The 26,703-nt window shown below is 43.3% G+C and overlaps 1 protein-coding gene across 1 annotated transcript; it reads right to left on the bottom strand.

Moving 5' to 3' along the window:
• LOC115395730 (UDP-glucuronosyltransferase 2C1-like) lies at window positions 1-25,337 on the bottom strand. The gene is made up of 6 exons (XM_030101369.1): window positions 25,285-25,337; window positions 25,049-25,134; window positions 24,737-24,904; window positions 3,225-3,472; window positions 2,437-3,150; window positions 1-585 (listed from the first exon to the last, which is right to left on the bottom strand). Exons 1-6 carry the CDS (start codon window positions 25,335-25,337, stop codon window positions 1-3), a joined length of 1,854 nt encoding a protein of 617 aa, XP_029957229.1.
• Between the last annotated feature and the right edge of the window lie 1,366 nt (window positions 25,338-26,703).

Below are 26,703 nucleotides of genomic sequence, written 5' to 3'. Positions count from 1 at the left end.
TCAGTTTTGTTTGGCTTTTGACTTCTTTCTTCTTCTGCAGCACAAAAATCTAAACACACCGAGAATAGAAACAATCAGCGCAGTCAGCACAGTCAGAATGAGGAGCAGCACGTCTAAAGAGTAATATGAGTACCAGGGCATCCTGTAGGCCTCGGTACGCAAATGAGGAGCCCCTTTGTGACGCATGACGTATTCTACCCAGAAGACGGCCTGGTCCATGGGGGCCAAAGGCTGGTCCCTGTGCAGACGAGACATGCGCTGCATGCTCATGCGGTAGCTGTCTGTGTGGAGCAATTCCTGGATGCCTTGCTCAAAAGTGTCCGCATTGAGGTCTGACAGCTCAAGAATCTTGGCGGCTCCCCTGTCCTGCAGGCGCAGGAGGTTGTCGTACTGGTCGAAGAACAAGGGTATGCCGAGCACCGGGACGCCGTGGTAGATGGCCTCCTGGACGCCGTTGGTTCCTCCGTGAGCAACGAACAGCTTGATCTGCGGGTGGCCCAGGAGGTCTTTCTGGGGCATCCAGTCCACGATAAGGGTGTTATTTCCCAGGGTAGAGGGAGTCGCTCCTTTGTGTCTCCATATCACCTGTTCAAATCACAGAGCAAAAAAAAAAAGTCTTCATTCTACAGAGAAAAAGCCACAAGGAAAATCAGCAGAAACAAATAAAGATCCAACAATCAGTAGCGGCCCGTGGCGCGGGGCGCAGGCGGTGGGAGAGCTTGTTTTGTCTGCCCACACTACCAGCCGCGGACGGTGCAGTGTTAATTCACTTCCACATTGACGGGAGCGCTCGTTTCCACACCCGCGCATTCAAGGCGCATTCCAAACAACAAGACAGGTAGGCAACGATTATTTTTAATAAACTGGTTTCTTCAACACTGTCTGCCTGGAATGCGCGGGTATGGAAACGAGCGCTTCCGCCAATGCGGAAGTGAATCAACGCAGCACCGCCCGCCACTGACGGTAGGCGAACGAAACAAGCTCTCCCACCACCTGTGCCCCGCTCCACCGGCCACTACTGCCAACAATCCAATTCAATTCAAGTACAACGAGTACAATTTCATGACAGTAGATTTCAGTATCCTATAAACTATGTATGAAGTTCAAACAGAAAATGTACCTGTCAATATCCAGAAAAGATGTGCAAATAAAGAAAGTCAGTATAACTTAAATGAAAAAGAGAATTTCAAAAAATTAAGATTTAATACCAAATTAATGGAAAGCAGGATTTCTGTAAATGGGACCTATTTATGGAACAATCTGAGCACAGAATCAAAGAGTCAAATCTGCCTTCCAGAATTAAGAAAAATTGAGAAAAAATTTGGACTTTTTTTTTTTTTTAATTTTTTTTTTTATGTTTTCATGTAGTTTGAGGCTTGGTGTACTGTACTGTAATAATCAGGAGTTCAAAAACATTTATTTTCAGTATCACACTGATATTCTTTTCTACTTAGTATTACTCAGTAACATAAGGGGCCTGTGAAGCGCAGCCTCTCTCTGCATGTTAGAAAAAAGTGTGTCAGACGGCAAGACGGCACCAGAAGAAGTTGTGACATGTTCTATGATATGATGCACCGTTTTTCACTATAGGAGAAGGACTGAACAATCGTTTCCGTGCATTTGTTATTCCATAGCAGCAGTTAAACTATATCAGAAAGCAGGTGTGTGACTGCTGGTTTGCGTAGCTATCAGCCAACTAACACATCGTTTTCATGGGAATGACATCCCATAACGCATGCGGGAGCACGCACACAGTCACACACTCTGTGGCTGTGTCTGAATGTCCACACTATTCCCTATACAGGGCACTACGTAGTGAAGACACCATTTGTTGGGCTGTCCGAATGTCCAGATAGCAAAAAAGAACGGCACTAGAAATTTCCACAAAGCATCTCGAAAAGTAGTGAGCATCATTGGTCCCGAGACGGCTCAATATTACCCATAATGCATTGCGAATCTCCAGCAAAATGGTAGAATGGCAGGGTCATGTGATCAGCGCTGAGGGAAAAAGTAGGGAGCTGTGTGTCCAAATTGCCAAAGGATTCAGGGCACTATAAAGTCCACTATGGAGTCCAGCACTACATAGTGATTGAGGGTTTAGGGCATAGTGGGGACATTCGGACACAATCTCTCTCTCTCTCTCTCTCTCTCTCTCTCTCTCTCTCTCTCTCTCTCTCTCGCTCGCTCGCTCTCTCGGTCAGTCTCACTTCGCGTCATTCAGTGAGAGTGGCGTGCAAAAAAAAAAAAAAAAAAAAAAAAAAAAAAAGAGAGTGGCATGCTGTGTTTTTGTTTTTTTCCCTGGGTCCACAAAGAGGTGGTGCGCCTATTGTGGATCCTGGGCTTAGATGCTTCTCTGAACCATAATAACTTGTGTTTACTCTCTTTGAAAAAGAAAAAAAAACTCTTTATCCAAACCACAGCAGGAAAAGGGTTTACCTTCTGAGGTAACTTGGCAAACACTCTGGCGACTTCATCTGTGAGATCTGCGGGCAAAGCGTTGACAAAAGTTCCCAGAGTCATCATGATCACTCCGTGCTCTCCGGCGCTCTGAACAAACTCCTCCAGGTCCGCTGGCAGTGGCTGGGCTGGTTTGCACTGGAATCCTCCGATGTAAACGACATTCGGCATTGTGGGTCGAGGGTAATCAAACACAAAGTCTGACCTGAACAGCCAAATGTCTGCTTCCTGAAGGAGCGAGATAGTGTCAAATCTGCCCTCAAAATACTTCTCTCGGACAGCGAAATAGCAGGGCTCCACCATGAATTTCTGCTGGAATAGGTCGATGCTGGAGAAAAGAAAGTTCTTGACCCTCTGGATGAAATTCATTTTGTCCGTTAAGCCCGATCCTGGCACTGGGATGTAGGAGAGTGGAGACGGGGCTAAAGCAAAGTGGCCCTCTCTGCTTGTAACCCATCGCACATTGAGCACGACAGGCAGTTTAAGGAATTTAGCGAGGTACAACCCCACTGCTATAGCTGGATCAGTGAGAATCAATTCATATTTTGAATCTAAAATGCTTTGGAGCACTTTCTGATCTTCAACAATTTTAAAGAAGACTTCAGCCCACATTTCTTGAAAATTAGAGAACGTGGACATCCAATGCGTGGTGAGTTTGAGAAAAGTCCAGAATGAAGCTCCTTCTCTCTGCGCCTAAACAAGGTCATAACATATCAGTGACTGCATGACCCACGTTGTTCCCATTGCACATGGAAACATTTACTTACCCTCAGCTGTTCATCTAGATACACTTCAACGGTGTCCTCCACGCTCTCGTCCATTTCAACTGAAATGGAGGTGTAGAGAGGAGACTCTTCTGGAATGTACCAGCTGTTGGAGGCCCTGATCACGGTGAGGTTGTGTCCCCTTGAATGAAGCTCTTCCAAAATAACTTTCATATTCACCCAATGGCTGCCGTCCAAGGGGACAACCAGAATGTTTCCTCCATCACAGGAAACCAAGCATAAACGAAAGACTACTAATAATATACATATATGATGAAAATGCACAGTTCCTACAATGAGAAACAAACACTACATGACTTCATGAGTTAACATTTGTATGCATGAATGCAGATAACATTCACATATTGATCAGAAAATTAGTGATAAATATGAGGGGCCGTACAAGACAGAAATTATTCTAGCCCTCTCACACACATATATTCACCTCTCACATATATATATTTTCTCTCTCACATGCATATGTTCTCATTTTAAACACACATACATTCTTTTTGCACATTCATATATTGTCCTTTCACACCACAGGCGTAATTTACGTAGGGTTGGTGGGTTATGAAAACCCACGGGCCCTCTTGTGGTGAAATCCTGTCCCGCCACCACACTGCCGACGATTTTTGTGTTTGTTTTTTGTTTGTTTAAAGGTATAATACAACATTTTCTCGAAAAGACGAAGCCCCCGTCTGTTACTCACTTTTTGAACAACGCGCATGCGCCAGACCATCCGCCCGGCTCTCCTGCTTCTCCCAGAAAACGCGGAAGTGTACGAGCGCGATCTCCTCTTCTCCGGCGTGCACGGCTCTGTACAGTTTCTGCGATCCGCCTCGCTCATAAATAAAGCTTTTTTTTCCGAAACAGTTACAGTTTCATTATGTCAGACTCGCCATCGGTAAGTACGAGCTCAGAAGCTCACCGGCTACATAAACACTCTGAATGCGCATGCGCAAAAGGGAGAAGCTGATTGGGCGCAAGCACGGAGAACCGCCTTACGAAAGCAGCTCGTCAGAATGATTGACAAACAGACCCACCAATTATTTAGGTGATCCACCCGGAAATCAAAATGTTGTATTACACCTTTAAATCCGAGGCAGAGTGAACGCAGCAGCTGCCTTCTCTCCGGCCAGAGGCGCCGCTACACATAGGGCCCCGAGCTTGCTGAAGGGGGCCCAGAGGGACGGCTGACATCAGTCAATTTCAATGACAAATTAAAGGCGCTACACTAGACGCTGCAATGACAGCATGTCGAAAATCCCCCGTATGGGGCCCTTTCCGTGTACTCACCGGTTTGGCGGATATCAGCATCGGGAACGTGCCTAATGGGGCCCCACTACTACCCGGCTTGCATCAAAGCAGGGCCGGTTGCAGGCATAGGCGAACTACGCGGCCGTCTAGGGCACAGTGTGGGGGGCGCCGTGGCTGTACAGGGGCGCACCGACACTCCCCCCCCCCCCCCCCCCCCCCCCCCCCCCCCCCGCGCATCTCTCGGCATGAAAACCCATGTGGAATAAATCCCAGCTACGCCACTGTTTCACATGCATTTATCGTCACACTTACACACACATATACTCTCCTTGCACATATGTATCATATGTACAAATAAAATATATGTATATAGGTTCATCTCCTCCAGTCTGGACTCACAGCATGGTGGAAAGTGAGAAACTCTTCAGATGTGGCAACTTCCAAATGGCTTCAGCACTACAAGCAGCTAACGCTAGAGTTGCCAACCGTTCCTTGAAAAACGGAATCGTTCCGTATTTGGATGTAAAAGTGTGCATTCCGTATTGAGCTGAAAAGGAACGCACTTTGTTCCGTATTTTTGTGAGAGTCAAAACGTGAGCAATGGAACATGCGCTTTTTTTTGAAAACTTACGGCTCTCTGACGTTCTGTGACCAATGAGCTGACAGAGATGGCTCGACAACACAGAATCACTGTTATCTGATTGGTCAAAAAAAGGCCTTTCCTAGCAGGCTACGGCAGCTCATTGGCCAGTAGTCAGTTTCATCAGACCGCATGGGAAGAAGTAAATCAAAACATTACAGCAGCGCGCAGCATGGCTTCCAGAGACACGTAAGTTTGTGCCGTTTCCATATCGGATATATCATGTTTAGTTCATTGATTTGTGTCTGCTACTGCAGACTGTGGAGTGTTTTCAGTTTAGAAACGGAACCTTGTTGGTTTTTTTGTTTAGAAGGTTTTTCAGTTTTGATTTTGCACTTTTTTAGTTGAAAATTAAAAAAAAAGAACATGTTAAAATCCAGAAGAGACAGCAGCTGTTTGTTATTTTGCACATTTAGCAATAAATATAGAATAGAATAGGAATAGAAGACTTTATTAATCTCACAGTGGAGAAATTTACAGGTGTATAGGCTCATAGAACCCACAGCGGGGTGCAAAAGTAATGAATGGTGCAATAATTAACAAGTTATAGTGCAAATCATACTAGGATGGACAATAGAAGCTAAAGACAATGAAGATTTAACTGTATGTACAACCTGAATCTTAAAAATGTAACAGGATATATATATATATATATATATATATATATATATATATATATATATATATATATATATATATATATATATATATATATATATTAGGGATGGGACGAGATCTCGTGTCACGAGATCCCGCGAGATCGCAATGCCGCGAGATCCCGCGAGATCGAATGCCGCGAGATTAAGTACGTTTATATCAAGGCAAAAACTCTTTATTAACTGGAATATTGACGGAATGATACATTACAAGGCGCACAGCCATATAAACACGTGCAAACCCCTGAATATGCTCATATTCATATTTAAAAATCCGGTCGAAAAGGACATGAAATACTGTTCTGCGCATGTTCTATCTGCAAGGAATCTTGGTCTTTTGAGTCCACAAACTACTTGTGATACAGTTTAATTGATACGACGTAAAGAAAATGTGCGGAAACGATCGTTCAGTTCTTCTCTTTTATTGAAAAAACGGTGCATCGCATCAATGAACATTTTACCACGTCTTACCGGCTCACACTCTGTTTCTAACAACATGCAGAGAGAGGCTGCAGCGGCTGCGGCGCCCTTCTTCCTCTGTGGTAGAGTTGCCAACCGTTCCTTGAAAAACGGAATTGTTCCGTATTTGGATGTAAAAGTGTGCGTTCCGTATTGAGCTGAAAAGGAACGCACTTTGTTCCGTATTTTTATGAGAGTCAAAACGTGAGCAATGGAACATGCGCTTTTTTTTTAAAACTTACGGTAAATTGTTCACCGGCTCTCTGACGTTCTGTGACCAATGAGCTGACAGAGATGGCTCGACAACACAGAATCACTCTTATCTCATTGGTCAAAAAAAGACCGTTCCCAGGAGGCCACGGCAGCTCATTGGGCAATAGTCAGTTTGGTCACAGAGGCATGGGAGGAAGGAAATCAAAACATTAAAGCAGCAGCATGGCTTCCAGAGACATGTCAGTTTGTGCCGTTTCCATATCGGATACATCATGTTTAGTTCATTGATGTGTGTCTGCTGCTGCAGACTGTGGTGTGTTTTCAGTTTAGAAACGGAACCTTGTTGGTTTTTTTGTTCAGAAAGTTTTTCAGTTTTGATTTTGCACTTTTTTAGTTGAAAATAAAAAAAAGAACATGTTAAAATCCAGAAGAGACAGCAGCTGTTTGATGTTATTTTGCACATTTAGCAATAAATATAGAATAGAATAGGAATAGAAGACTTCATTAATCTCACAGTGGAGACATGTACAGGTGTATCGGCTCATAGAACACACAGCAGGGTGCAAAAGTAATGAATGGTGCAATAATTCACAAGTTACAGTGAAAATCATACTAGGATTGACAATAGAAGCTAAAGACAATGACGATCTGACTGTATGTACAACCTGAGTCTTAAAAATATAACAGGATATATATATTACATGCAATATATACAATATGCAATATATGATGCAATATATAACTATACAGTACAATATATAATATGTACAATATGTTTTAGCAGAGTGAATGGATACAGCAGAGTGAATGGATGATAAAGTGTTGCTGAATTTCTTAAGGGGGGGGGGTGCAGGATATTATAATGTCCAGGATTATTGCTCATATTCTACACAGTAGAACTGTACAGTCTGACAGCGGTGGGGATGAGAGGCCTGTGGTAGCTCCTTCCTGCTCTGAGGGTCTCAGTCTCCTCTGAAGGAGCTGCTGAGCTGCTCTGCCGTCCAGTGCAGTGGCTGAGAGCTGCTGTCCATCATGATGATGATACTGGAATGATAACTGTCTCACTGTAGGCCTCGAATACAAACTGATCAAGCTGATCATGAGTTACTGTAGGTGTAATGCAGTAGCCTAATGTGTTTTTATAGTCTGTAATAGGTATAACTGTGGCAAAATGCTGTTATATATGCGTTTTTCACCCCCCAAAAACCCAGTTTTTTTCAGCTGCCCGCGAGAGGCGTTCCTTATTTCAATCTCTGGGAGTTGGCAACCCTACTCTGTGGTGTCTGTGTAAAATAAGGTTGAACATGCAAACAGCGCACCTAGTGGCATGAAGTGCAAATGCAGTCATGGCGTCGTCTGTGCGCCGCGGTTTGAATGGGAATAGGGGAACTAGGCGGCCGCCTCGGGCGCAGTGTAGAGCGGAGGGCAACGTGGCCGTACAAGGGGCACTCCGACCCGACACGCCATGTTCCGACGCTGCATGTGAGTACCGCGCTGCCCCCCCCCCCCCCCCCCCCCCCCCGCCCCGGTCTCGTGTCGTCTCGATCTCGTGGACTCAATCTCGCGAGACATCTCGTCCCGTGAAATTTGTGTCTCGTCCCACCCCTAATATATATATATATATATATATATATATATATATATATGTATATATAATATACAATATATACAATACAATATGCAATATATGATGCAGTATGATATAATACGTACAATATGTTTTAGCAGAGTGAATGGATGATAAAGTGTCGCTGAATTTCTGAAAGGGCGGGTGCAGGATATTATAATGTCCAGGATTAGGCTATATTCTACGGTGGCCGACAGGTGCAAACGCGCTGCAAACACAGAAAACACATGCAAGAAAGAAACGCTGCAAGAAAAAAATGCTGCAAGAGAAAAAAAACGCCGCAAACACAGAAAACACCTGCAAGAGAAAAATGCTGCAATCACTGAAAACACATGCAAGAAAAAAAAACACTTGCAAGAAAAAAAAACACTCGCAAGAAAAAAAACACTTGCAAGAAAAAAAAAAAACGCTGCAAGACAAAAAACCGCTGCAAACACAGAAAACACTTGCAAGAGAAAAATGCTGCAAATTCAATCCACAACGGAAGTGCGCCAGCTCGCTCCAAGAAGAAGAAGAAGAAGAAAAAAGTACGGAAGCCCTACAAGGACATGGTTAAATACTTTTTTTTTTTTTATTTCCTCCGCTTTGCCGTGATAACGAGTTAATTTCAGTGGTTTTTCGAGAAGTCGACTTATTTTTCCACGTTGTCTCGACAAAACGACAATACGGTGAACTGGGAGTCCCAGTCTTTCACCAGACAGCAACGTTCCGCTGCCACGGACCACAGACAGAGGTGAGTTCAGCCTGTTTATGAGTTTTTTGTACTGTTACTCATTTCTGAATAACTTATATGATGCACGCAAATCAAACAGCTGTCTGTCCAGCATTTGCACAGTGGAACTGCGATATTTAGCCTCCTAATGCAGGACCTGTGTGTTTTCTAGTGTCTGACCCAGACTGTGTCTGTTCTGGAGCAGCTCAGAGAACTGCAACAACCTCATCAAATTCACCAGGTCAGCTTTTCCATGCTGCTTCATGCAGACAGGCATATGACTTGTAAGAAAAATAGTGGAGCAGTGAGTTAAAAGCTGATGGCGACAAAATCAAAGACAGCAAGCAGACTGCTGGAGAAACCTGTTGCAGGAGTTCTAATCAGTGTAAAACTTAAGTGGGCATGTGGTTGATAAGGGTCTCATTCAGTTCTGCTTTGTTTCATTTTTTCTGAAAAACATTTTTTGAGGTAAAAAAGTTGCATAATTCAGCTTTAAGGCACAGTGAATAAACACAAAAAAATTCTGCTAGCTTAATGCTAACGTCTATGGAAGAAGTCATTGACATGTTAACAGTTAGCTTAACAGTCACAGAACTTGCTGGAACAAATTAAACTGAACATTTCACTTACTCAATACAAAAAACAAACTCCAGTTATTTCAGTAAAAACTGGCATATGTATATTCCTCACTCAGAAAAGCATGGACAATATCATACCCCCCAGTTGATACGGTTTTGCCATATTTTAATACAGGGAAAATGCTACTTTAGCAAATACGGGCTTATTGCCATTCTTGTATGTCAAAAACAAAAATGTACAGCAAAAAAAAAAAAAAAGAAAAAAAAATTGATGAAAGAACCTTAAAAACAACTCACTATCACCATCACTGTCACCATCATATTCACATGATCACGTTGATCTTTAATCACTCTTTACATACTGGGTTACCTTGTCTTCTTGTGGTGGTTAGATTAATGGTGATCTGTAGCAGACGTCTCTTGATGCACGCCCCTAGTTTACTACTAGTTACGACTAGCTATATTCAAAAAAAAAAAAAAAAAAATACGGTTTGTGGTGTCCTTGCATTTCCTTCCTCCCCTACACCTCCTTTTATTTTTGTGGCCTGGTCTGTTCACTAATATGGTTCGGAAAAAAAGAAGAAGAAAAAAAAATGTATGTATGGTTCTGTAATTTTCTGTGTTGGTTGTCGGCTCTGTTTTGGTGTTGTCTAGATTGGGGGTTTGGGATTGTTCTAGGTTGCGTGTGGTGCGTCGACAACACTGTTTTGTATTGTGACTTTGTACATAGGTTGTGCCCCCCCCCCCCCCCCCACCCCCCCCACCCCCCCCCCCCCCCCCACCCCCCCCCCCCCCCCCCCCCCTTCCGTTCTCCCTCTCTTTATCTTTCTCTCTTTCTGTCCCTGCTCTCTGAGCATTTCCGTCCCGGTCCTGTCCGGCAGCCATGCCGGATGCCAGCTTTAAATAAAGGCAGCAGCAGGAGGAGACCTGCTGCTAATATTAAAATCTCTTTGGATAGTAAAAGGCTACAATCATACAATATTGCACGCCCCAGCTGCCGAACAGGACAAGGGAAAAAAAAAAAAAAAAGAAAAAAAAATTGATGAAAGAACCTTAAAAACAACTCACTAGTAATTGTATGCCTGGTTGTCAGTCAAGTGCATGGCCAGGTTTTTGTATTTTTTGATTGGTCAGGCGAGGGGGGCGTAGTGTCTGCCACAGTTTTGATTAGTTCGACGGAGAGGGAAGAGTGTTTTTTTTTTTTTTTTTTTTTGTCTTTGGGGAATGAAGGTGAGGCAGAGAAGGTGGGTTGGTGGGTTGCCGCACTGTAAGTTTTGTTTTTGCTCGTGGACTTTGTGTGAACCAGGACACATTTTGAGTGTGTTCCGGGCCTGTTCCCAAGTCCTGAGTAGTGAACTGTGGTGGATCCACTGAGGTGCCGACTGAACACGGACTTAACGTCAAATCTGTTCTACCCACCGGTTGAAGACAGCATGGACTTTTAAAAACTCTTTAATCCCAAGTCTATATTTCCAGCTGACAATTAAAAACTATATTCTGAATTATTCTTATTGTGTGCTTTCAAATTCAGCAAACTACCTTGTGCTAATGTCAACTTGAAAAATATAGTTTTTTTTTAAATTCTTTATTTACTATAATATTATAATTTGCTCTTTTTTTCTTTGTGCTTATTTGCGTATTATTTTCACATTACCAAAAAGTTATGGCTCAGGATTGTGCCCATGTCAGTGCATATTAAAATAAATATGTTTGAAATAGTTCATGTTGCAATTGTTGTTGTTTGTTAGTTTGTTTGTTTTGTGGTTCAGTTTTGTTGCATCTGCCGAGAGATACAGTTTTTTAAGTACTCTTTTTAAGTGTAAGAGTGAAAGCTCCCCCAATAAGGGAGGTATAAGGATTGTTTTGACAGGTATGCAATAATCAAAAATTCTGACAAAACGCACAGCAAGTAGCTACGGAAGCTCGAGAGGCTGAAAACCAAAATCACAAATTCATCATTGTTCAGAAGGAGAATATATGTGTGTCTAAGAGGGACTATATAGATATATATATATATACAGTATATATATATATACAGTATATATATATATATATATATATATATATATATATATATATATATATATATATATATATATATATTATATATATTTATCTGTGTGTGAAAGGAGAATATATGTATGTGCAAAAAGAATATGTGTCTAAAATGTATATGTGTGAGAGAGAAAGTACATTTATGTGGCAGATGAATACATGTGTGTGAGAGGGCCAGAATGAATTATGTCTTGTACAGCCCGTCATAGATTAACATAATATTTCACTCACCCATGGTCGAATGAGGGGGCAGCAGTCTGGTCCTCCTGCAGTGTGACAGTCTATCAAAGTGACTCTTGAGTTATTTGAGTTCATACTCCAGCCTCACAGGAATCCCACCCTTTCTGAGGTAAATAAGTTACCTATGACACGTGTCTGATGTAGATTTGATATATAAAGCTGGAAATGGATCTACATACTTTATTATTAGCAGATCAAATTATTATTTCCTCTCACTTCCTTGCTTGTGGTCTCATTCCATTGCAAACTGAGGTTAAGCAGTGCTCATTTCAGTGTATTGAGTGTCATTTTGTGAATGAATTTTTGGGATTTGAGGCCAGCTGTATGGCACAAGGCCAGTGCACTTGCACCACACAAACCTGTGACCTCTTTTCTAATGTTATCACAGTAGGTTATGTAATGCTCAGCCTTTAAAACTGGGTAAGGAGTGAAAAATCGGCTCAGCTCCTTCTTCACAACAACAGACCAATACAATGACTGCATCACTGCAGGCGCTGCACCGATTCGCCTGTCAATCTCACGTTCAATCCGTCACTCACTGGTGAACAAGACCCCAAGATACTTACACTTCTCCACTTGGGCCAGAGTCTCTCCTCCAACCTAGAGAGGGCAGGCCACCCTCTTCCGGTCGAGGACCATGGTCTCGGATCATCAGTAACATATTAACATATTTTCAGTACTTTTTTTTTTCTTTGTAAATTTTACTCAATAATTTCACCAGTAAATGTATGCTACCTTCCTTAAAATCACAACAAATCAGAGATTGAACATATACAGCATATTTGATTCATATGCTTCTAAAGTTTTCCTCAGAAAAAACAAATCCAGAAGAAAAATAAGCTTTCGAGACTTAGCAATATGAAAACACTGCAACCTTTGTGCAGCCTTTGCTGGTGTAACCCTGTTAATTTTTCTCCCATGCAATAGTTCGAGTTGTATTTTTGTTTATAGTTAGTCTTTGATGATGTTCCTGAAATGTATGATGTTTGTGTACTGGATATGTGCACTTCTCTTGTCCACAACTGTGGGGCAGTGCATCATAATTTGTTCCTCACATGGGTCCTCCTTCTTGGATGGGCTGCAGAGAACTTGTGAAAACTTGGACGGAGCTGAACCAAAATGAAATGTTTTAACTGATTTTGACTCAGAGAGAAAAGAAATCCTTAAGGTATCAGAGTTTGAAACGTGGGAGAACCCAGTGGTTGAGAAGATCTCTCTCGTGAATAAGAGGTGAATAAGAAAAACAGTCTGGCTATCTACCACCAGTAGATGTTGCCCAAAAGACTTTTTCTTTTTTTTAAGGGGTATTCTGAACCCTGTTCCCCGGCACCCGACCCCTCTGTACTGGACCCATGGTCAGCTGTTCCTGAGGTTGGATTCTGCTGTTCATCTGGTGCCTGGTTCCATCGTCCGAGTCTCCTCTCATCAGCGCTGCAACGGTCCCATAAGGTTTGTGCAATGGACACTAAGTATAAGGGATGACCGGTCTAGAAGAACTTTTATGAGTGCACTCAAGGGTACATTTATTTCTATTGTTTCCTGAGATCTCAGTGTTTTTCTTGGGGATTTGTAATACCTTTGTTTTCTATTTTTGCGTGATTTTACTGATAAAAGAACCAAAAGAAAGGAGGAAGAATACATATTTCAATTCAAATTTCAATTTGTTGCCCTGTGCTTCATTTGGAGTGGAGTCCATCCATCCGTCCATCCATCCATTTTCTACCGCTTATCCGGGGCCGGGTCGCAGGGGCAGCAGTCTCAGCAGGGATGCCCAGACTTCCCTGTCCCCAGACACTTCCTCCAGCTCCTCTGGGAGGATCCCAAGGCGTTCCCAGGCCAGCCGAGAGACATAGTCTCTCCAGCGTGTCCTGGGTCTTCCCCGGAGTCTCCTCCCAGTGGGACATGCCCGGAACACCTCCCCAGGGAGGCATCCAGGAGGCATCCTAAACAGATGTCCGAGCCACCTCTGCTGGTTCCTCTCGATGTGGAGGAGTAGCGGCTCTACTCCGAGCTCCTCCCTGGTGACTGAGCTCCTCACCCTATCTCTAAGGGAGCGCCCAGCCACCCTACGGAGGAAGCTCATTTCGGCCGCTTGTATCCGGGATCTTGTCCTTTCGGTCATGACCCAAAGCTCATGACCATAGGTGAGGGTGGGAACGTAGATTGACCGGTAAATCGAGAGCTTCGCCTTTCGGCTCAGCTCCTTCTTCACCACGACGGACCGATACAACGACTGCATCACTGCAGCCGCTGCACCGATCCGCCTGTCAATCTCATGCTCCATCCGTCCCCCACTCGTGAACAAGACCCCAAGATACTTGAACTCCTCCACTTGGGCTAGGGTCTCTCCACCAACCTGGAGGGGGCAAGCCACCTTCCTCCGGTCGAGGACCATGGCCTCGGATTTGGAGGTGCTGATCCTCATCCCTGCCGCTTCACACTCGGCTGCGAACCGCCCCAGTGCATGCTGTAGGTCCGGGTTCGATGAAGCCAACAGGACAACATCATCTGCAAAAAGCAGAGATGAAATCCTGTGGTTCCCGAACCGGACCCCCTCCGGCCCCTGGCTGCACCTAGAAATTCTGTCCATGAAGATTATGAACAGAACCGGTGACAAAGGGCAGCCCTGCCGGAGTCCAACATGCACCGGGAACAGGTCCGACTTACTGCCAGCAATGCGGACCAGACTTTCCCGGGGAAGCTGAGGAGTGTAATCCCCCTATAGTTGGAGCACACCCTCCGGTCCCCCTTTTTAAACAGGGGGACCACCACCCCGGTCTGCCAATCCAGAGGCACCGTCCCCGACCGCCACGCGATGTTGCAGAGACATGTCAACCAAGACAGTCCCTGCACATCCAGAGACTTAAGGTACTCAGGCCGAATCTCGTCCACCCCCGGTGCCTTGCCACCGAGGAGCTTGCCAACCACCTCAGTGACTTCAGCTTGGGTGATGGACGAGTCCACCTCTGAGACCTCAGCCTCTGCTTCCTCCACGGAAGACGTGGCGATGGGATTGAGGAGGTCCTCAAAGTATTCCTTCCACCGTCCAACAATATCCCCAGTTGAGGTCAGCAGCTCCCCACCTCCACTGTAAACAGTGTTGGCGGAGACCTACTTTCCCCTCCTGAGGCGCCGGACGGTTTGCCAGAATTTCTTCGAGGCCGACTGATAGTCCTCCTCCATGGCCTCCCCGAACTCCTCCCAGACCCGAGTTTTTGCCTCCACAACTGCTCGGGCTGCAGTTCGCTTGGCCTGCCGGTACTCGTCAGCTGCTTCGGGTGTCCCATGAGCCAGCGAGGCTCGATAGGACTCCTTCTTCAGCTTGACGGCAGCCCTTACTTCCGGTGTCCACCACCGGGTTCGGGGGTTGCCGCCACGACAGGCACCGGAGACCTTACGACTACAGCTCCGAGCAGCTGCTTCGACAATGGAGGTGGAGAACATGGTCCACTCGGACTCAATGTCCCCAGCCTCCCTCGGGACATGAGAGAAGCTCTCCCGGAGGTGGGAGTTGAAAGCCATGCTGACAGAGGGTTCCGCCAGACGTTCCCAGCAGACCCTCACAACACGTTTGGGTCTGCCAAGTCTGTCCGGTTTCCTCCTCCGCCAGCGAATCCAACTCACCACCAGGTGGTGATCGGTCGACAGCTCTGCCCCTCTCTTCACCCGAGTGTCCAAAACACGCGGCCGGAGGTCAGATGACACGACAACAAAGTCGATCATCGACCTCCGACCTAGGGTGTCCTGGTGCCAAGTGCACTTATGGACACCCCTGTGCTCGAACATGGTGTTCGTTATGGACAAACTGTGACTAGCACAGAAGTCCAATAACAGAACACCACTCGGGTTCAGATCGGGGAGGCCGTGCGATCCAATCACCCCCTTCCAGGTCTCACTGTCACTGCCCACGTGGGCGTTGAAGTCCCCCAGTAGAACAATGGAGTCCCCAGTCGGAGCACTGTCCAGCACCCCTCCCAGGGACTCCAAGAAGGCCGGGTACTCTGCACTGCTGTTCGGCCCGTAAGCCGAGACAACAGTGAGGCACCTATCCCCGACCCGAAGGCGCAGGGATGCAACCCTCTCGTTCACTGGGGTGAACTCCAACACATGGCGGCTGAGCTGTGGGGCTATAAGCAAACCCACACCAGCCCGCCGCCTCTCACCGCGGGCAACGCCAGAAAAGTGGATAGTCCAGCCCTTCTCGAGAGGTTGGGTTCCAGAGCCCAGGCTATGTGTGGAGGTGAGCCCGACTATATCTAGCCGGTACCTCTCAACCTCCCTCACAAGCTCAGGCTCCTTCCCCGCCAACGAGGTGACATTCCATGTCCCTAGAGCCAGTCTCTGTGGAGTGGAGTCTATGTATCATATTACTTAATGATAGCCTACACAACCAGCCTCCTCATTGAGCCTAGATTTAGATAGCCCTATATATAGATATTCAGACTGCTTATCAATAGCACTACCACTATAGGGTTACACAGGGTCCAATTGCCTCTCCGCTGTAACAAAGCCTTGCCCAAGGCTGCATTGGCATTTGCACCGTCACCTTAACCAGTCCTTTTGAAAAGATAGCCAAAAATAATTTGTGAGCCGAGTTACAAAACTTCACCACTGTTCCTAAGGAAGACATGCTGTGCACAGGTATTTGCAGTGTCTCACATACAGACAAGAGGGCAAAAGTATTCTGCCACAGTGTCCATTTAGATCTGAGAGATAATACTGCAAAGCTGTGTTGTCTGTTGAACTTTTTGATGAACATCTATTCAAGTGCTGTTTCTGTCACTGCATGGAGAAAACATGACTAAACAGCCTATGATACATGTGGCCTGAACGGAGTCGGAGATATTGATCAATCTTCAGAAGCTTTCATCTACAGATGAAACAAAGATTTGCACGTAAACAGTCATTAAAATGTAAAGCCCTAAAATGTGAACACTAAAACAATAAAACGGTATAAATAAGGACTGCAGCAAACTCAGGGTGAAAAGTCAACAAATAAAAACAGGTTTTTACTTAAGACTAGTTTTAAACATGGACAGTAAACAGGCTTGTCTAATGTGTAGTTTGTTCCGTAACTACAGAGCAGCAACTTAAGAAGTCCATGTGGAATTTGAAAATCTGCTAACACTGTTCCTTTACACACCAACAATTTTTTTCAATATTCCACAGCAAATCAATTTCACAACAGCACAATGAAACAGGCTTTCCTCATTTAGGATTTAAAAAACCCCTGCAAGTGAGATGGACGAGGGTCGGAGCTTCCCACCAAACATCTGACGTCAGGAAGACGTGCAGATCAGGTCATTATTGGGTTTGTCAGTCAAAGACCATATCTAGACGTCCGCAGAACGTACAAAATGGATTCAAGATTCAGACGTCATTATTGGACCTTTTTTTGACGTCATAATGATGTTCAGGATTTGGACGTCGTCCAAAGACCAAATCTAGACATCAGCAGAATGTACAAAATAGATCCAAGATTCAGACGTCATTATTGGACCCCATTTAGATGTAATCCTGACGTTTACATTTGTACCTGATCTGGACATCTGTGAAGGACCAAATCGAGATGTCAGCATTACGTACAAAATAGGTCCAAGATTCAGATGCCATTATTGGACCTTTTTTTGACGTCATAATGACCCAGCTGGCATTCAACCGACCTTAAACGTTGAAATTTAGTTGAAATAATGTCAGTTGATGAAAAACGTTAATTCAACGTTTTGGACTGCAGGCGGAGGGAGCGGAACACAATGCCTGGGGAAGCAAGGCAAGGCAAGGCAAGGCAAGGCAAAGCATGGTGAGGCGTTACGAGACGAGACGAGAAAAGACAAGGCAAGACAAAATCTCCTTTCTGGCTTGACAACACAGCAGAATCCCTCTGCAGCAGCAGCAGAGGTAAATGGACTGCACTTATATAGCACTTTTCAACCTGCAGGGATCGCAAAGCACTTCACACCGGACTCACACTGGATGCGTTCCAGCTGCGGAACGGACACCACAGCCAAGCCGTAGTCATTAAACAGGCAGTGTGTGTGACAGTGCTGTGGTAATTCCGTACTGGACACGTAACGGAGCCAGCATTAGCCCGGCGTGACACTTTTATCACACACCGGTGGAGGCGGCTGCCATGCAAGACACTCAATCCTTACACTGGGGGCAATTCAGAGTTCAGTGTCTTGCCCAAAGACACTTTGACATGCAGAGACAGAAATCGAACTAACAACCTCCCGATTGAGAGATGACTGCTCTCCCCACCTAACCACAGCCGCCCCATTAACCTATAACCCTGGAGGTAAGTGGAGAAGATAACAATCCGGCATGGAGGGATGATTTGCAGCAGCATTTTCTCTGATTCGCCTCAAATATTCCCTCCAACATTTCCTCTGAAGGTTTGGATTGAGGTGGCAGCACGGCCATTTAGGGTCACAAATTCACATAAAAATGGAATATCCAGAGAAATCTCATGCACGTCTGAGGAGAACTGCACAAAAAGGCATCTAAGTCTGCATTCAAATGAAGGTGAGGACAGAGCACATCGCCCGCAGTGTGGATCAGGCACAACTTCAAAGGCTAAGTAGCACTTTATTATATTCACAGAATCTTCTCCACAGAATCTTTAAACTTACAGCAACTTTACAAACAGCCTCAAAGCCTTGGCCATTAAAAAAACTGCAATGAACATTCATTCAGAATCACTTTGCACACACTGATGATTAACTTATATGAGCAATTTGCAGACATTACAGGAAAAGTGCATTATTTTGCCAGGTGTTTCTCACAGTTTGGTGGTTGAGTCTCTCAAACATTGATGGAGAAAAGCAAACACCATCATCAACCATTTGTCATGGTTGATGACAAAGCAGGTCATCAACCATCAAACAATTCCCATCAAATAGCCAGTTACAAGTGTATTAACAGCTAAACGTAAACTGAAAAAAATCACTTTGAAGCAGCAGCCATGACTATACGAGCACAATGGGCCATTTGTCATATGTAACATAAAGTTGCCATTATAGTATCAGAAAAAGTATTTTTGTTCCCTTTTTTTCTGTAGTCTGCAGAAGCTATTTTAATTTTTCAGAAAGCCTCTGGACTAATTACCATGTGGAAACCGAGGAATGACTCATGCATCACTGAGGGATCTCAACAGCGCTGCACGTGATGAATGTGAAAATCCAGAGACCATGCAGGCTCAGATTATGAGTGCAGATGGACAAATGAATGAGAAGTTTCTCACACGTAGTTTTATTTAAGTTGTTCTTTCAGTTGCTCATTCTCCTTCTTTCACTTACATATAACATTTGTTTTCCCTTCAATAGTCAGAGATGTTGAGTACAGCTCTGCTGTCCCACTGCGCAATGTGACGTTGAAATAACGTATAATTAACGTAATTTTTTGACCTCTACATCAGGTCTGCTGTAGGTGCAGAATGAGAGTTTTTATTACGTCTTTTTTGGACGTCATATGGAGGTCCGAATCTGATGTTGTGCCGACCTCCAATGCAGAGTTGGTTTTAGTTAAACTGAGCAGTACAGCAGCAAAAGTGCAGAAAATTATAAATTAAATTGACCACACTCTAACCACTGGGCTGGCAGTCTGAGGTTCAGGCATATTCTTTCAATCATTTCAGCATTTCATTACAGACGGGTGAAACACGGGTTTCGAACGTACGACTTACTGTTCAGTGATCCTCAGCCTCACCTGTTGAGCTATTAGTTTACTGTGCATTTTTTTCCATTTTTTTATTGAATTTTCAACAGATTTAAAATGAACGAAAGAAAAAAAATGTTACAATCAGAATGGCAGTCAACAAAGATCAAATAAAGTAAAATATCTAAACTTTCCCAATCTAAAATGGCAGCATACAACACAAGATCTTTTCTTTTATCCCATGGTACGTCAAAGATTCACATCACTTTACATCCACAAAATAACACTTACAAAGCATCTTCTATATCACCGTGCTTGACAAAACTTAAAAATCTTTCCCAGATGTCTTTAAATTCAGAGGTCTTCTTCCTGATAGTATAGGTGAGTCTTTCTAAAGCCAGACTTCAAACTAAATTTCTCAGCCAAAAGTTGAGAGTAGGACCATTAACATTTTTCCAGCACAGAGCGATTGAACGTCTAGCCTGTAGTAGACATAAACTTACCATCTTTATTTCATTAGATGATAGGGAGCAATTAATAGGATGGATACCCAAAACACACCATTTAGCAGATAGAGGAATCCAGGAAGAAGTCATTTGTGAGATATACTGTGTCACCCGACTCCAAAAACTTTGAATGATCTCATACTCCCACAGACAATGAGTGCCTTGAGATTCACTGCATTTAAAGCAAAGGTCTGGAATGCTAGGGTTAAATCTGTTCAATTTTGCAGGAGTAGTGTAGAGTCTCATTATCCACTTGTATTGTATCAAACGTAGTCGGGTGTTAATGGTCTCAGATTGAGCCCGAGAGCATATTGTACTCCATTCTTCTGGAGAAATTTCTTCATTGAAATCTAGTGACCATTCATGTCTTTTTCTGTCAGAGTTATCCTTGCTGTTATTAACCAAAATTTTGTATAGTTGAGCAACCTGCCCCTTCCTGAAGCAATTCTGTATGGAGAATGATTCCAGCATGGATAATGGAGGTTGCTGAAATGAATTATTTAGACGAGACAAAATAAAGCTTCTGATCTGCAGGTATTTAAAGAAGTGTTTGTTTGGGATATCAAATCTAGTTTTCACATCGTCAAACGATAGCAAAGAGTTGTCCTTATATAAGTCTAGAATCTTTGTTATACCCTTACTTAACCAATTTTAAAATCCCAAATCTTTATTGACAGGGCTAAAATGTTCATTGCCCCAAATCGGTGAAAAAGAAGATAGTACTGGTAAATCCTCTAAATATTTGTGTACTTCATACCAGACCACAATCGTATTTTTCACAAAGGGATTGGTTGTTTTTTTCAACAAAATTTTTAAGGGAGCAGAATACAAGAAGCTATATAGTGTCAATTCCCCTGAGGACAGACGCTCCACTTGTATCCAGGGTAAATCTATTCCCTCATGAAACCAGAACATGGCGGCCCTCAGCTGGGCAGCCCAATAATACCACTGAATATTGGGCAGTTGTAAACCACCCCTGTCATATGGCAAGTAGAGAAGGGATAGCCTAAGCCTTGGTTTCTTATTGTTCCATATAAAACTCAAAAACAGCTTTCTAACTTTTGAAAAGAATGAGGGTAAAGGAGCTAATGGGATCGATTGGAAGAAATACAGGAGCCTAGGCAAGATTGACATTTTAATTGCACGTATCCTACCCAGTAAGGATAGTGGTAGGGTCATCCATCTTTTGATGTCTTCAGATATTGAAATTAATATGGGCTCATAGTTGGTAGAACTGATGTCTTCTATCTTCGGGGTTATGTTAATACCCAGATGCTTAAAACCACTGGTTGCATTTATAAAGGGGTGGGGTACTATTGGTTTTCTTCTCTTACTCTCGTTTAGGAGCATAATTGAAGATTTCTCTTTATTCACTTTAAACCCGGAGAAGCTACCAAATTCACTTAAAAAAACCTAAAAGGGATGGTATTGATTTTCTCAAATCTGAAAGAAACACTATATTGTCATCTGCAAATAGCGCAGCTCGATGTTCCAAGCCCCCTGTGTTAATGCCACATATAGTAGGATGCGATCTTATTGCTAATGTCAGTGGCTCCATTGCCAATACAAAAAGTAAAGGTGAGAGCAGTGAGCCCTGTCTTGTGCCGCGGGAGAGTTTAAGTGGATGAGATGTCACATAGTTTGTACAAACTTCTGCAGTAGAATCAGCAAACAGAATGTCAATCCATTTACAGAAGTAGTCCCCAAATCCAAAACGTCGAAGTACATCTAACATAAATGGCCATTCGATTCTGTTGAACGCTTTTTCTGCGTCCAGCGACAGAATAGCGGTGTCTGTGGACCCTTCATTAGCATGAATTATATTTAAGACTCTCCTCACATTATGAAAACCTTGTCGGTTCTTCACAAAACCATTTTGGTCAGCATGTATAATGAATGGAAGGACTCTCTGGAGTCTCAAGGAAAGGGCTTTCGCTATGATTTTTGCATCAGCGTTCATAAGAGAAATTGGTCTGTAAGAGCCACATTCAGTCGGCGGATTCCCTGTCTTCAAAATGAGAGTAATTAAAGCGCTTTGTAGTGAAGGGGGGAGGTGTCCACACTCAAAGGCTTCTGTGTACATTTCTATTAACGGGCCTATTAGTTTGTCTTTATATAATTTATATATATCAATCGGCAGTCCGTCTGGTCCTGCGGCTTTTCCACTTTTCAAACTGCAAATAGCACTACAGATATTTGTAGCGTCTATTTGTTCATCCAACCAAAGCTTTGACTCTTCTGGAATGGTGGGAATTCTAAACCATTGAGAAAAGTGTTCTGATCAGTGGATTCAGTTGAATAGATCGATTGGTAAAGTGTACTGTAAAATGACACAAATGATTGATTAATTTCCAATGGGTCGGTTGTAATGAAACCTTTTTCATTTCTTATTGCATTTATAGCCTTTTCTGAATTTAGTTTTTTTTTTTTTATTTGCCAGGCAAGCAACCTACTGGATTTTTCCCCTTGTTCATAAAAAGACTGTTTTAGTCTTAAAAGGCTATCTTCAGCTTTCTGTGTGGAGAGTACTTCATATTCGGCCTTAAGGGCCAACAATTTTTGTTTAGTTGCTACTGAATTATCAAGGCACACCTCTCTCTCCAACTCTAATTTCCATGTCCAGATCGTTCATTTTTTGTTTGAATTTATTAAATTTAGAGCCAGGAAAACTAATCATCTGACCTCTGATATATGCTTTAAAAGCCTCCCACCTGGTAGTCGCAGACGTCTGATCTGTGTTAACAGTAAAATATAAATCTGTATGTTCGCCCACATAATTTATAAATTCAGTGTTATGCACCCACCTAGGGTGCAGTCGCCATCTATTGTCCCTTCTGAGTAATCGGGAACCGCTATAGAATAATGAAATGGGAGAATGATCCAACAGAACAGTGCTATCATATTGACAACCTGTTATACTGGGCAGCAGGGATCTAGAAACTAAAAAATAGTCTATACGAGATTTTAAGAGTTTTAAGAGACAACGAGAAGCATGAAAACTCTGTTTTCGCTGGGTTTTGCACTCTCCAAGGATCACAGAGATTTAATTCATCTAAGAAATGTTTCAGCTTTTTCCTGCTGTGGGAGTGAGAAGTATCTGCACCCGAGGATCGATCAAGTTTTGGGTCCATAGTGCAATTAAAATCCCCTGCAATCAGCGCCAAACCCGGGAGGGAAGCAATTAATAGAAATAGAGTTTCAAAAAATGTAGGATTGTCATCATTGGGGGCAAATACATTAACTAAGTTAATCTCTTCCTGTAAAAGTGTACCTTGTACCACCAAATATCAACCAGCGGTATCTGCAATTGTATTATTTACTTGGAATGGTACAGATTTACGTATCAATGTCAGGACTTCTCTCGAGTGTGATGAGAAGCAGGAGGAGAACACTTGACCTGGCCATCTCCTACGTACTTTCAGTAGATCATCTTTGAGTAAGTGGGACTCTTGAATAAAGACAATCGAGGAATCTAGTTGTTTAATCCTAGTGATAATCTGCTTCAATTTAATTAATTTAACCATTCCCCTCACATTCCAAGAAGTACATTTTAGATCTATAGTTGGGATCATCATGGTTAAGTTTCACATATTAGTATGTAACTTAAAGCTCGTGTCCGGAGTTTTGAAAGAGAGAGGTTTTTTTTTAATCCAATGTCTCGAGGTTCCGCCCTCCCTCTGCTTTCATGAGCGACCAAGCCACGCCCCTTTAATTGTGCACTCTATTATCCGTTGGGTGAAAATGAGAGCCTCCGAGTCCTACAGCATCCTACATGTTTAGCTGTTTACGGTGAATGTTCAGCAGACAGTGGATATATCCAAGGTAAGCGGGACGGCTGCTGTGTAGCTAACTCACCTCTGCCTGGGCGAGCGGCCGTGCTCTCTGGCTGCGTGCACACTTTGATTGATAACACGAGAATGCGGAAGCTCGAAATCTATTGGCTGACGCTGACCGGCGCTTTTTCGGATAACATGGGGGCCTATGAGACGAAGGCAGGGCTCATAAATAAATTTTTATATTGCTTTATGCTAATATTATATTGTAGTATTGAACCAGACTAACACATTTAAGCTCTGTTGAAAAATGATACATACATTGGAAACGAACGGAAACTCCGGACACGAGCTTTAAACTTGGTTTCTTGGTACCTGTAGCTTTGCAGTGACATATCCTGATAAGTACAATAAAGGAAAACTGCATCGTGAGTGATATGAGAAGGCCCAAAAAGAAAAAAAGAAAACAAATAACGAAATGCTGCCAAATCCCAAAACCCGAGTGATAAAACCCCTTTGCTGTAATCCTGAACAATACAGCTCCTAATACCCCCGCCTCCCCTTCATCTGTGGGAGTGACCATACATAAAGACGGATCCAGTGAAAATCAGGGGAACCGTCAACAAAACTACGACCTTCGTGCACCTTTACAAACTGAAGGCGCCAAAGGGAGAAGACAAAACAAAGTAAGTAAGCATGAAACTTAAGAGTCTCCCGGCAACAATTCGGCAATTTCACGAACATAAGAATAATATGTTGAACGTCTAAGCCTATTTTATAGTTGTTATAATGGGCCAGTTCACAAAACACGGGCCCTGTACAAGACGGTAGTTTATAGGCAACCAGCAACGGAGTAGACAGGAGTGGCAACATGGGTATTAATAATTTAAAAAAAAAACCCACCTCTTATTAATTTTTTTTTCATACATGTGTGAACACAATCCTCATGTTCTATTTAACCTTAGATTCAGAGATAATAGGAATTAATAGTATTAACGTAAGATTACAAGGTGGGTACATTACACTCAGCAAATGGCAGTTCTTTCAATAGTTCGGTGTCTACCCTGTGTCTTTTACTCACATGGCCTCCAAGTTTAGTGTTCATTAAGCGTCCATCTCAGGTCTTCCTGACATCGCCTGTACGTTTCAGCTCCTCCATGAATTTTTCAGCATCTATTGGAGAGTTGAACTCGCATGTCTGTCCGTCGACCGTCACCCGGAGCTTGGCGGGGTACACCATTCCATAGCGGACGTCCAGGGATCTCAGCTGTTGTTTCACCCCGTCAAAGCAACTCCTCCGCCGCAGTAATTCTGCAGATAGGTCCGGAAAAAACAAGAAATCTTGCTCGCCGTAAAGAACCTTTCCTTTGGACCTGGCAGCACGCATTGCTCTGACTTTATCCTGGAAGTTTAGGAATTTAATGATGAGGACTCTCGGTTGGGGGAATCTGGTGCCTGGGGTCCCCGAAGGAATCCTGTGAGCTCTCTCAATGACAGGAGGCGAGGGGAACGCTGCAGGACCCAGAACTTCAGGAAGCCATCTGTCGAGAAAAGCAATTGCATCAGCATTTTCAGCTTTTTCGGGTAGGTTAGCCAACCTGAAATTTGATCTCCTCGAGCGGTTTTCAAGATCGTCCACCTTGAATGTGAGTTGCTCGACTTGTTTAATGAGCTCGTCGTTCTTGCTTTACCCCGAGTGAATGGCGTCCTCGACTTTGCTGATCCGCTCTTCTGCCTCATCCATGCGACCAGAAAAGTCTCTCACATCTCTCTTAACATCCTGGATTGCTTTCAAGACACTGTCCAGTTTTGTGGCAAAGTCGTTGCTCATCAGGTCCAGTCTTTGAATAACATCCAGGTTTGGGTTCGTATCGGCGGGTGCTGTAGCAGGCTGGGACGCCGGGTTAGCGTTATCTGTCGGGCCAGCAATGACGTTAGCATCCCACTCGTCGTCACACAGCACAATCTGCTGCGTTTTTTTCTCTTATTTTTTTTCAACGGCATAATAAATTTGGCATAATCTGCACTCTTACCAGCGCTGGTTGACTGTTGAGTTCATGTTTTTTGACAGAGTAATGACGGATTTTAGCCGAATTTCACCGGGAGCTCACCGAGACATGTCGACTCAGTTCAGTGGCATAGCCACGCCCCAGTTTACTGTGCATTTAATCTGTAAATGGGAGGGTGACCACTAGTTTACAGAAAACTACTTATCCTGAAATACAGTGCAATACACACAAAACAAAGTGGTGGTTTTAAAGATGTTTGTTTTGTTTTTTACCAAAGTTCACAATTTGATGAAATTATGTACTAAATTTAACCACTTGGGTGGCTCTTTTATTAGAAATAATTCTATTTTTACGAGACAATGAAAACAAACTGACTCAAAGAAAAAGAAATTAACATTCACATAAACACTTTTTCAATATTAAATTTATCAACGTTGTCTGGATGTTGAAATAACGTAGTTTTCAGCAAAATTTTTAGAAGTCATGATTTTAAAAATACTGATTACATATACATCTAAACAATGTTGATATTTCAATGTTGAATCCACAGTGAGTTTACGACACAACTTCAACCATTTAGTGTCAACGTTGTTTTGACGCTGAATTAACGTTTTTCATCAACTGACATTACTTCAACTAAATTTCAACGTTTAAGGTCAGTAGAATGCCAGCTGGGTCATTGTAATGTCAAAAAAAGGTCCAATAATGACGTCTGAATTGGACCTATTTTGTACATTCTGCTGACGTCTAGATTTGGTCCTTCACAGATGTCCAGATCAGGTACAAATGTGAACGTCACGGTCACATCTAAATGAGGTCCAATAATGACGGAATCTTGGTTCTATTTTGTACGTTTTGCTGACGTCTAGATTTGGTCTTTGGATGACGTCCAAATCCTGAACGTCATTATGACGTCAAAAAAAGGTCCAATAATGATGTCTGAATCTTGGATCAATTTTGTACGTTCTGCGGATGTCTAGATATGGTCTTTGACTGACAGACCCAATAATGACCTGATCTGCACGTTTCCCTGACGTCAGATGTTTGGTGGGGTGACACAAAATAAGAATGAATCAAACGGTATTAATTAGTGAAAGTGCA

The sequence above is a fragment of the Salarias fasciatus genome, chromosome 10, assembly GCF_902148845.1.
Source record: "Salarias fasciatus chromosome 10, fSalaFa1.1, whole genome shotgun sequence".
Classification (NCBI taxonomy): Eukaryota; Metazoa; Chordata; class Actinopteri; order Blenniiformes; family Blenniidae; genus Salarias; species Salarias fasciatus.
This window is presented reverse-complemented; position numbering and strand designations above follow the sequence as displayed.

Bases quoted from the DNA above. Each gene is read 5' to 3' on its own strand.
- LOC115395730 (XM_030101369.1), bottom strand. From the start codon at position 25,337: ATGGATGAGGCAGAAGAGCGGATCAGCAAAGTCGAGGACGCCATTCAC. The intron at 25,135-25,284 runs GTAAAGCAAGAA...TTTTCTCGACAG, and splicing joins GAGGACGCCATTCACTCGGG to ATGGCTTCCTGAAGTTCTGG. The intron at 24,905-25,048 runs GCACCAGATTCC...ACCTATCTGCAG, and splicing joins GATTCCTTCGGGGACCCCAG to AATTACTGCGGCGGAGGAGT.